We start from the raw sequence: 13,080 nt of genomic DNA on the forward strand, positions 1-13,080 counted from the left end.
TACTTGCATTGCTCATTACTGTCCTACACTGTTTTGTGCACCTACGTCTGCACTCAGGTATAGTATTCCTAGGTATAGTATTTCCTAAAATAAAAGGATTGGATTGGTCTACCCAGCCTATCTACCTACTTTTTGTGACATGGCCAATTCAGACTGCAGTGTCCAGGAATCATGTGTGTCCCAAACTGAGCATAACCTGGCAGAATTGAACTTGGTGATCTCGGATAATGTAAGTCCATGTAGGACCACTAGCCTATTGTTTTGAGTACAGGACAGGCCTAGAACTTGTATCAGCATAGTTCACTTTGATTCAGTGAGTTTAGGTTAGCAGGGCTGTGGTCCATCATGCTATATGTTTACAGAGTGCATTTGACCTAAATTGGCCCTAAATACGAATAGTGATGGCTTCCAAACTCTTCAATAATAGAGGCCTTGTTATGCTGGTATGTTTTCGGTCAAGATGTTTTCCACACTTATGATAATGAGGCATTATTCCTTATTTACCTTGAAGAAACCATTTACCGACCCCATGATAAGTTAGTGGGTGTGTTGGCCATTATTTAGATCCATTGTATGTTGGATTCTCAGGGTCACTGCTTTAATTATAAGTGGAAACCAAGATGCAGATGTTAATATAACCTAAATTATCGCTAAAAAGTCAGTGCTTTGTATTAAATGTCCTTTACATTGCTGTTCTATGGTAGATTGTGATGCTGCAACTCCAGATCATGGGCAGTTTTTAGTATTGGAAATTGGCTTTATGACAAAATTCCCACCACTTCACTTATCCAGATCCTTTCCAGGCGAGGTAAAACTATAGAGTCTAAACACACAATAAATATGTGCAACACAGAAAATTCTGAAACGCCACTCTTAAAAACATTCCCCTAGTATAAGTTTTTGTGTCAGAACACAATTCTAGCAAGGTAACCTTTTAATTCCAGTAAGCAATCTCATCAGGTATCTGTTTTTTTTCTTTAGGCACCAAGAAAGATGATATTGAGACACTGGCTTGGGAGGCTGTGATGAAGGAGAATTATTTGGTGAGGCTTATCAGCCAGACACATAACAACATGGAGTAAGTTTGAGCTTTGACCTAGATGCTGTACAGGGGCCCAGCTGTAAGGGTGGCCACTAACAAGTACTAATGGATGTTTGAGAACCAAAAAGTGACCCATATACTCTACGTGCAGTGTGTGTGTGTACAATGTCAGTTTACGCTAATAGACAATAATGCTTTGAAATATTATATTTTCCAAAGCATTATGTGAACTGTAAATTACTTAAGCTATAATTAAATTAAATTATTATACTATATTAATTAAATTATAATATATATATATATATATATATATATATATATATATATATATAAATATATATGTATATAAAAGTAAATTAAAAATTATATACTTTTGCTGAAAATAGCACAACTCTTCAGTCGTTTTAAAGGGCTTTCTGAAGAATAAAAGTTACTCCGTATCTCAGTGATGAGACCCCTACAGATTGCGAAAATGAGGGGTTCGATGGGGGTCTCACGTACCTCTGTCGGACCCCTCCTCGCTCTGCCAGACTAATGGAGCAGAAGGCTGCGCATGACCGTTCTGCTTCATTAATCTCTATGGAGCTGACGAATATTGCGATGTGCCGCGCTCACCTATCTCCATCAGCTCCATAGAGATTAATGGAGCCTAACTGAGACCTCCATTGACCAGCAAGTTAGGCCCTTTCGGGTCAGTCTGGTGCTACATGCTTGACCACAGTGTGTAAGTATGTCCTCCGTGGATCGGACCCCCCAGTGAGCTTACTGGGGGATCTGATCCCTCCTGCTGCAGCTCCCCGCCGGGTTTGTCCTCCTGGCAGGACCCGGCTGTATGTAACTGAGCATGCGCACTGTACTGCATTGCAGTGTAATGCAGTGTAAGGCTTGAACAAGTGATCGGATTGCAATATATTGCAGTGTAAGTGCACTTGAACAAGTAATCGGATAATTATCTATACATTGTATCTCATCCCGCAAATAATAAGCCCTCATATGTTTGAATTACCAAAAAAATTAAAATTTATAGCTTGTACAATGTGACAATCCAAATCTGCTTTGAATAGCACTGCTTTCATTCTATGCCCGCCCGTGCACCTACCCATACAGCAGTTTACCACCAAATATGGGTATCAGTACACTCGGGAGAAATTGGGTATCAAATGTTGCAGAGTATTTCATCATTTACTTTGGCCTAAATGAATTTATTTTCCAAAAAAAATCTAAAGTTTCTAAATCGCAAGTCCATATTGTTTTAACCCATGTGAAACACTTAAAGGGTTAATAGACTTAATACAAGTTGTTTGAGGGCGTAAGTTTCTATAGTGGGGTAATTTATGGGGTTTTACTATTATTTAGGCCTTTCCAAGTTAAAGTTCTGCGCCTTATAACATCCTAGAAAAATAGCAGGAATCATAAAATATCATCTCAACATAAAGCAGACATTCCATAAATGTTAATTATCAAGCTTTTTGGGTAGTTTTACTTCCTGTGTGGAAGGCAGAACAGTTCAAACTTGGAAAATGAAGAATTTTTACGAACTTTTGCCAAATTTTCTTTTTTTTTCGGAACGAAACGGAAAACTCATCACCTAAACATGAGGTAGTTACAACTAACATGAGGTACAATGTCACGAGAAAACATTCTCAAAATCACGTGGATATGTTAAAGCGTTCTAAAGTTCTAACCAATTATTTTGACACAGGGAAGATTTGAAAAATCGAGTCTGGTCATTAAGCTGAAAACTAGTGTCAGTGATAAGGTGTTAAACTTTGTACATACTTGAATCGCTGTTTCAAGTCCAATACACTGCTCTACAATACTGATTCATTGTAGAGCAGTGTAAATCGTCTGAGCATGCAGACAGTTTACAGTCAGACGCGGAAGGGATCTGACTGTGAAGAAGATCGGGCAGCCTCGGGGCACTTGGCAGACCTTGGGGCTGCCCAGAAGAGGATCGGATCAGATCCCCCGGTAAGCTGCACAGAGGATCCAATCCATAGGGGGAACACCCTTACACGCCATGGTCAAGCATGAAGGGGTTAACAATCGGGTGTTAACGCGGGTGTTAGAGGGCGGTGTCAGCTGTAATATACAGATGACAGCCCCTGCTTCTGGTGCCGGCTCCATTCGTGAGCCAGTGCCAGAAGCAGGACCTTATATACGTCCCCGTGCGGGAAGTACTATAACATCCCGGTGTTTATGAAAAAAAAAATCTCAAGTTGTTAAATGTAAAAAAAAAACACCCCACCTATACATAACTTATTTTGTATATCTGTAATAATATTGACCCTGAAGAAAAAAATTTAGGAGGTTAATTGTATTATTATGATAAATTTACCCTCATATGCCTATCAAATCTTCTGGATGGAAAGGATGCAAAAATAAAAATAAATACTTGGTTCTAAAAAGGGTTAAGAAGTTTAGCAAACAGTGAAGAATAATTCCAATGGAAGAGTCTTTATTTAACTGCAGTAGATGACTACTAGTCACTAATATGTATAGCGACATTAGCCCATTTGTTTGGGTTTTCCGCTAGTACATTAAAAGGACATGCTCATAAAAAATGATTTCGCTGAGGGTATATATAAATACTGTACATTTTTCTTGCTGCTTTTCCTGGAAGGATGGAGAACAGATTCAAACACTTGGAAATGAAGGTAAATCTTATATGTTTTTTACACCATTAGTCACACCGTGATATATATGGGTATTATGGCTTTCTATGTATTTTCTCATAACTTAATCTGACATTGTATCGCTGCAGTTAAATGACCTGAGATCATTGATGAAGGAAATCAGAAACAAGATAAAGTGATATTGTTTATTTGGGAGGAGAATATGTAAGTGACTTCATTGTATACATGGTGGTAATACTAGTGAGGAAAGACACGTATTCATGGGAACTTATAAAGACTGGGCTATTACATGCATTGACCTAAGCGGGGCATCTAATTCCATTCATTCATCACAAAATAAAATCCACTATGAGCAAGCATAGACTTGTGCTTTTATTTCCATCAATGGCTGGGAAGGGGCTGCATAAAAGAATAAACATTTACTTACCTCCGCTGTCCCTCCCAGCGTCCCGTGGCCTATGCTCCTGTTTGTTTTACAGGGGCACGGAAGCTCCACCGAGTTTGGCTTCCGCCCACCCGTCCCAATATGAGGACCGGTGGGCTTAGCCGGCCACCTCGTCTGGTCAGAAGCTGAACTCAGTGGAGCTTCCGTGCCCCTGTAAACAAACAGGTTTATGGATGACAGAGCCTGCAGCGTGGGACACCGGGAGGGATCGCAGAGGTAAGTAATTGTCTGTTTTTTTATGCAGCAACCTCCCGGCCACATATCATTTTTTTAAATGTCTTGGACAACCCCTTTAATTATAGTAAATCTTTTTGTCAATTCTCGACCCCCACTAAACCATCCCCATAATTTGTGGCTAGCCAAGTAACATGAAAGGTATATAAGAGAAAAAAAGCTGCAAAATTGTGTGCAAAAATGGTGTGGAACTTATTATTAACTGCAGTGAGCTGACCTATTAGTATTGGATTCGTTGCTGGCCACAGTGGTGGGTGTCTGTCACGGGAAAAGCCGCCTGCAGCATATTGGCTGTGTTTATCTCTCCCTGTGACATCCCTGCCAAAATCTTTGCCTGTGGCCTGTGAAGATCCACGATCACCGGTGTTACCGCAAGGGAGTGAAACAAACCCAAACTTCTGATTGAAGTCCAGGTTCATGTTCTGCGGTTCAGGTCCACTCATCAACTAATTCTTAACTAAAAAAGGCATAAACCTTTTAATAAATACGACCCCTATGACCACAACCAGGGATAGGGTCAAAAGGTTTTACCCTATTTAACTACCAGCCCCCTCAGGTTGGGTATGAAATATCTAGAATTCTAGATTTACCCCTTTTATATGAAAATTCACCCATTTACATGTAAAAACTGCAAATAAAGTTCCTTATACTTTAACTGCCTGTATCTCTAGTTCTAATTCTTATTGTAAATGGGTTATCCGAGATTAATAAATAAATTAGGGACGGGCTGGGCGGGATATTTAAAAATAATAAACCTGTACTAACCTTCTCCGGTGCTCCTAAAGTCCCGTGCAGCGGTCCGTCTGATTGCTGCCCCTGTTTAATTACAGGGGCACAGAAGCTGCGTTCGGGGAGCAGAATTGACTGGCCACTCCCATCCGTCCCTATCTCTCAGCATTGTAGGGCACTGGGATATAGTGACAGATGGGAGTGGTCCGGATCAGCAGCGACGGAGGAGGTGAGTACACCTTTATTTTTTTTAAAAGGCCGTCCCAGTCTGCCCCTAATTTATTTATTACTGACACTGTCTGCAGCCCCTAAACTTAACTGATCTTATTTTCTGCTCATTTACACCTATAAAAAAAAAATACCTCCAAATTCACATGCAAATGAACAGTTATGGGTAACTATTTTGCCACTTTTAGAGGCTAAAAGAGTAATGTCAATTAATACATATCGCTAGTTCTATAGTACCTCGTACCTAAAACCATGCATTGGTGTCATCTTAAAGATAAGAATCTAATCTTTAAGATTGCATCTCATTTATGATTCTGTTATCTACAAAACCAGAGATGCAGGCAGATGAAGAAATAAGTATGAATTGGATCTTTATATTCAGATCACATTCCCTACTATTCCTTTAACTGGTGTTATCTCCAGTTCTATAACCCACTTAAGATTCTTAAAGGGCATCTACCACCAGGATAAAATATTATATGCAAATTACCCAGAGAGGCTCCAGGCTCCATTAACGCCTATGGAGCCCGGAGCCCATCAGACTCATTTGCATATAATCTTTCATCCTGGGGGTAGATGCCTTTCAAATTTAATTTGATACTGTCTTAGTTTCACTGTAAATCCAGCATTAAAACAAATTGAATATAGAAAAAAGGCTAAATGAAATGCATTTAATCAAACCACCTATGAAGTACATATATGTGTATCATTTATAGTTTGATTCTAAATATCTCATGAGAAAGAATGAAATGTAGCAGGGCTGATAATAGAATACATTAGGGTAAAGAATTGATGGTAAAATGCGCTCCCTGATGGGAAAATTACAAATGCATCTAGTGATCATGATTTGCATTGTCTCCTCCTGATCTTTGTTTCCATTTTCTGCACAGGTAACAGCTGAAAACAGAAGCGGCCTACATTGATAATATGGATACTGAATTAGTTGTTCCTGAATGACCCGAATACTATACGATACCAATATTATTATTGGTATAGTGATAACATGGTATAGATAACAGTATATATAGGCAGTGACCACTTTTAGAAAATATGTTATAGTTTGTATAGTGAAAATGTAGAATTTTCCAATATACTTTCAGTATCAATCCCTCACAGTGTTCTAGATCTCTGCTTGCTGTCATTCTATAGGAAGTTTTATTGTTCCCTTTCCCATTGATAAACACCTGGTCGTGTAATGTCACACAGGTGCACGACTGGTTGTAACACATGAGCCGTGCACCTGTGTTACATCACATGACGGATTTCTATCCAGAGGAACTAAACATTAACCCCTTCATGACATGAAGCATTGTATTTCTAGGTGTGACAGAGTCAGAGATATCGACTGTTAAATGTGCAGTAAAAAATGTGATTTTTATGTACAGCTTTCCATTTCTGACTGTAACTTTAACAGTGGATATCTTTAGCTCTGTGATATCTAGAAACACAATTTTGACTTTATATTAACCCCTTAAGGACGGAGGGTTTTTCGCCTCATTTCTCGCTCTACAACTTCAAAAATCCATAACTTTTTCATTTTTCCGTGTACAGACCTGTGTGAGGGCTTATTTTGTGCGTAACAAATTTTACTTTCCCGTAATGTTATTTATTTTAACATGCCATGTACTGCAAAGCTGAAAAAAAATTCCAAATGTGGAAAAATTGTGGGCTCAGTTTTTACGACTTTCACTCTTCGCTCCAAATAACACGCCTACTTTATTCTTTGGTTCGGTGCGATCGCGGTGATACCAAATTTATACAGGTTTTATTGTGTTTTAATACATTTTCAAAAATTAAACGAATGTGTACAAAAAAGAAAAAAAATTTTTTGCCATCTTCTGACGCTAATAACTTTTACATACTTTAGCGCACGGAGATGTGTGAGGGGTCATTTTTTGCGAAATGAGGCGACGTTTTCATTGCTACCATTTTGAGGTCTGTGCGACATTTTGATCATTTTTTATTTCATTTTTTATGTTATGTAAAAAGGTGTAAAAGTCGCATTTCGGACATTTGGGCGCCATTTCCCGCCTCGGAGGTCACCGCCGGCCGTAACCGTTTTTATATTTTGATAGATCGGGCATTTTGGGATGCGGCGATACCTAATATGTCTGTGATTTTTACTGTTTGTTATGTTTTATATCCGTTCTAGGGAAAGGGGGGTGATTTGAACTTTTAATATTTTATTAATTTTTTTTATTTTTTAAACTTTTTTTTTTCTTTTTTTTTTCACTATCTTTTAGACCATCTAGGGTACATTAACCCTAGATAGTCAGATCGCTGCTACCATATACTGCAATACTTCTGTATTGCAATATATGGCGTTTTTGCAGCACATTCATTACAATGAGCCACTGGCTCATTGTAACGAATATGCAGCTGCCAGATAGCCTCGTGTCAAAAGAAGACACGAGGCTACCATGGCAACTGATCGCCGCCCCCCGATGACGTTCGGGGGCGTGGCGATCGAAAAAAAGATGGCGGCGCCCACGCGCCGCCGTCTTTTAAACGCCGCCGGCGACTTTGCCGGCGGCGTTTAGGGGGTTAATAGCCGCGATCGGTGCAAGCACCGACCGCGGTTATTAGCGGTGGGGGTTTTGTGCAAAATGCAAAAACCCCCACCTTTGTATGAAGAGGACTCAGCCCGTGAGCCCTCTTCATACATCCCTTATACCTCTGCGCCGTAGAGCTACGGCGCAGAGCGTTAAGGGGTTAAAGTGCAAGGGTTCAGAAGATAGAAATATATGAAAAGTGCCCCCTTTAACATATTTTATTCAATTTTACTATTTTTTTTATTTTACATTTTAGTCATTTGTCTGCTAATTCTGAATACATTTCATTTCTAAAACTATCCTATGAAGTTAAAATCTCAGATGTCCTGTGATACAAAATCAAAATTTTTTTTGTAAAAATAAAAAGGTGTTCTAATGATATTATCATCATTTTAGGAAGAGCAGAACAGAAATGCAAACATTTACCTAGACATTTACCAATGACCACAAAAAGGTCAAAACTTCCTATAGAATGACTGCAAGCAGAGATCTAGAAAACTGGGAGGAATTGATACAGAAAATATAGTATACAGGCAGTCCCCGGGTTACATACAAAATAGGGTCTGTAGGTTTGTTCTTAAGTTGAATTTGTATGTAAGTCGGAACTGTATACTTTATCATTGTAACCCCAGCCAAATTTTTTTTGGTCTCTGTGACAGTTGGATTTTAAAAATGTTGGATTATCATTAGAACCAGGATTAACAATAAAGATTAATAGCAGACACCTGTGATAACTATTATAGCTGATTATTGTAGCCTAAGGATAAAGTACAGTAAATTCCCAACATCCAGAGGTCTGTTTGTAACTAGGGGTCATATGTAAGTCAGGTGTTCTTAAGTAGGGGACCGCCTGTATTGGGAAAATTGCATAACTTTATTATACAAACAATAACATTTATTTACTGAAACTGGCAACCCCCCTGCAATGTACCTAAGCACTACAACTGCAGAATTTGCCACTACTAGAAATGACCAAGGATTGCAATGCATTAGAGAATTTATTGTTCTCAAACTTATTTGAGATACATTGTAATATGTTATCATATTATATGAGAGATATTTTGCAACATACAATATTATTTACAGTTATATTCAGTCTAAAACTCATATTTTTGTATTTACAATTATGCCCAAAAAATACCCCATCCGGATATTACTAAGGAGGGGGGTCCCCTTCTGTATTCTGGAAATATCTTGGGATGGATGTATTTTTGATAGTATATGTAAATACAAAAAATAATGTTTTATTAGAATTAGGCTGGATTTAATTGCAGACAATGACAACATATTAAGAACATGGTAAATCAGATTTAAAACAATGACTAAAGTATGGATAGCTTCACAATGAAAACTATGAAGTTGAACATCCTACATATAAAAAAATAAAATATATAATCTAAAAAACATTGCATTGGCCTCTTGATCAATAAAAACTGTGTTTTTGTTTCAATACCTTTAGATCCATAAATCTGTGATTGACCTTAGTCGATATGCATATACACACATACAGAAATACAATGATGTTTAGTTAATCAATTAAGTCAAATTCAGACAGGGAATATCAATATATTAATATCAAAGTGGGGCATAGCTGGATGGTTGCACCACATAACAAACTGATTGCCACCATAAGGTACAGTTACCCCTGAATAAAAAATAATTTAATTCCCCAAACCCACCTTCTAGTTCTAGCCCTCTCAGTGACTCTGCATAGCATATAACCTTCCTTTCAGTAGCTCTCCCCACTTATAATGTTCCATAACTGTTGGCCCCCAAATTAAAATTATATAAGGAGGAAATCACTCACTTACTGCGCTGGCTAAGTATATGAAAATTGTGTGTGCAAGACTAAATAAACCAGATTACAGCCTGATAAATATAGTGCGTCCTGGGCTTGGTTCATTTATATCGGCTAACAGCAAGAATCTTGTATCCACAACAAGGGGTTTGTTACCTTTTTGCTTGTAAGTTCTGTTCTGTACTGCCTTCTAACCTCCTTCACATAAATATCTGGAAGCTGAATCTGAAAGTCTTCTGGATGTGGTAGGTATCTATCGGGTAGGCTACTGCGTGTTGATCCACTTGGCTGTAAGCGTCTGGTAGCCCCGGCTGATGGCTTAGGTCCTACTGTAGATACAAAATTGACGTCACCTGAGTACAACTAGTTTCAAAGGATCACTTCCTCCTTTCTCAGTGATAGGCATTATAGCAGGATTTTTGTATCTGGAGTAGGGCCTAAGCCACCAACTGGTGCTCCCCTACACTTACAGCCAAGTGGATCTTTTAGCTTTCAATACCATTAACCATACCAGATGCACACACAATTTTCACATCCTTAGTCAGAGATTTTCAGCAACCCCTATTTAGCTTTCTTAAGCCCCCCCCCCCATCCTTTCTGTCTTTATGAAATCAAAGAAAAATAAAAAAAAATGTATACATTTACCTGTCCGATTCCCAGCAGCAGCTTTTTCTCTGAAGTAGGCAGGCACAGTGACCACATCATATCATGCCTGCTGGTCTCTTCACACACAGCACTGGCAAAGGCACATGCTTTGAACTGATGGCTCCATGCTTCATCTTGGCTTTTACCACATCCCTATTTTTGGGGCTCCATAGCAGCCGCTACAGCAGTTGTTTTTTTCACAATACTTTATGGACCTGTTCTCTGGATAACAAGGAATTTTAATGGATCCATTTGACACATGCTGAGATGCTTCAAGTTTAGGCTACATACACAGGAATGTTGTTTTCAACCATGTATCTATTTATTTTATTTAGTTTTTTAACTGATAGCGCATTGGACTGATGCACATGAATGTGTTTTTCACGGAGCGTGTCCTATTCCTGACACATGCCGGCTGTATACGCCGATCAGTTGCTAAGTATTACAATCATGTCCCCCTTCAATGGTTTGGGACTAGCTTATGACATGATTTCCCAGCCTTCAGGGTTGTTTTTAGCCGATCAACAAAACCGGATGACATACTCATACTGATGACGCATGGACCGTTCTTGCGGCTCTGAAATGGATTACACAATGATGACTCACGGACTACAAAAACGGATCACAAAGCCATTGTTTGCGACCGGAGAACAGAACATCCTTGCCTTACAGAGGTAGCTTTACACTTAGGTTTTTGGTGAATTTTGATGCCAAGTATAGTGTTATAGACCACATTTCCCTTGCAGTAAGAAACATAGGCTAGAACCCCTGACTTATATTATTTTTCAGGTTTCTGCCAGTGTTCAAGTATCTGTCATCATGAACAGCTCTGCAGACTACACAGATTGTGCAGAAAAATACTACAGCCCCCTAAAGCTAGTGTGAACAGAGCAAATGAAAACTTTTTTTTTTTTTTTTTATGAGCTCTGGGATTATCAGCCCCATTGATCTTATAATTGCAACATCTTTCTTTGAGATGAAAATACTGATAGCCACAAAACTGTTTATTGGGGTCATGCTCAATAATTATTTTGTAGAAGGCATTTCATGATTTGTGTGCAGTTACCAGCATATAGGGTGTATTCAATTAATAAAATCTCCCTTCAACCTGTCTCTCATTTCTTGCTGACATACATTTGGTTAGTTAACAAGACCGAATAGGAAGATAAAAGAACATATAATCGCAGGACTGCATAAGGAACTATGGAGACACAAAATTCTGTGTACAAAAAACTTTATCAAGACTTTGCAAAGTTGCTGAAAGGGATAGTACACTTTCAGCAAATAATTTCCAATATACTTTTTGTATCCATAGAGCTTTCTAGACCTCTGCTTGCTGTCATTCTATAGGAGGCTTCATTGTTTACTTCCTGTGGATGGAAACTGGTCCCTGGTCATATGATGTCATACAGATGCACAGCTTGTTATACCCCTGGTCATGTGATGTCCCCCCGGATGCATGACTCATTATACCCCTGGTCATGTGATGTCACACAGGTGCATGGCTCATTACAGCACACAGCTCTGATTACTGTAATGAACTGTGCCCCTGTGGACCTCACATGACTGTGGACCACAGGAAGTAATGAATCAAGCTTCCTAAAGATCAACAGCTAGCAGAGATCTTGGACACTGAGAGAAATGGATACAGAAAGTATTTTGGAAAATTTTATAGCTTCGTAATGCAAACAATAACATTTATTTATGGAAACTGGACAATCCCTTTAAATTTGGATACATTACAGTAAAAACAATTTGCTGCAGTAGGTAACTTATAATTGGGATATCTTTAAGCCTTTAACAAGTGTTCGTCTTTTAGAGGTAGCCAGTAAAGGTTCTCTATATACAGTGCCATCTTTTGGTGCTATTGTAACAGAAAAAAAGTGATCGGTATTTCAGTGTTTTTTCAGTGGGTTTTCCTGGTCTAAAGACCCCAATATACAATAAATGAAAGGATCATATTTGCTTTATCCATTAATAACACATTCACTATTGCACTGTATGTTATAGTTATAGGATATCCATCCTAGAGATGTCACTGTAGGGATTTTAATATTTCTATAATTAGAAATGATAAAATTTCCTAGTTACATTTAGTTTATGTTCAGCACAGTATGTTTACATGTTTTTATATTTTACAATAGTTTTTCCTTTCTTTTGATTTTGTACATGATGATCTAACTCTTCATTTTCTGCTGGGATTAGTAGAATTTAAATATAGAAACAAGAACATTAAATTGCTTTCCTATGCTTACATAGATGTCACATACCCTGTGGCCATGTCACAGACTCTGACATTTCACTGAACCCACAGAATGGCCTTGATACTTGACATTCCTATTAGTGTAGTTAATGGACAGCTCTTGTCCGGGGTCATTGAACTAATACTTTTTATACCTAATGAATGTGTTGTCCGTCTCATGATCTACAGGACTGTGTAATATACAGTTCAGACACCTAATGTACAGTTCAAAAGGCGGCTCCCAGGTTACATATCTGGTATACTGAATGGTTAATTTGCCAAATGGGACACTCATTGTATAGTACCATCTCTCCAAACAAGTGATTATAAATGAATAGAAGTGGTACTTCATCTTTATTAAATAGTTATAATTCCTCCTAAAATCTTCAGACTGTTTCACTTGACTTAAGGCTCTCTCTCTAATAGCACTCATATCCGTAACCAAAAGGAGGGAGGAGGCGGAGGTGATTTTTGGCCTCATTTTCAACAGTGGTGAAGCTTCATCTTATTAGATATAGAAAAGTTCAAA

The 13,080-nt window shown here is 38.4% G+C and overlaps 1 protein-coding gene across 2 annotated transcripts in view; it reads left to right on the forward strand.

Annotated features, from left to right (window-relative positions):
* TRPM8 (transient receptor potential cation channel subfamily M member 8) overlaps window positions 1-3,883 on the forward strand; it is a 44,726-nt gene extending 40,843 nt beyond the window's left edge. For both annotated transcript variants that reach the window (XM_072119751.1, XM_072119752.1), the window contains exons 23-24: window positions 982-1,078; window positions 3,807-3,883. In XM_072119751.1, coding sequence (XP_071975852.1) covers window positions 982-1,078; window positions 3,807-3,810 — 101 coding nt within the window. In that variant the 3' untranslated portion in view covers window positions 3,811-3,883. The remainder of the gene's footprint in view (window positions 1-981; window positions 1,079-3,806) is intronic.
* Window positions 3,884-13,080: the final 9,197 nt, after the last annotated feature.

Source organism: Engystomops pustulosus, chromosome 8, assembly GCF_040894005.1.
Source record: "Engystomops pustulosus chromosome 8, aEngPut4.maternal, whole genome shotgun sequence".
Taxonomy (NCBI): Eukaryota; Metazoa; Chordata; class Amphibia; order Anura; family Leptodactylidae; genus Engystomops; species Engystomops pustulosus.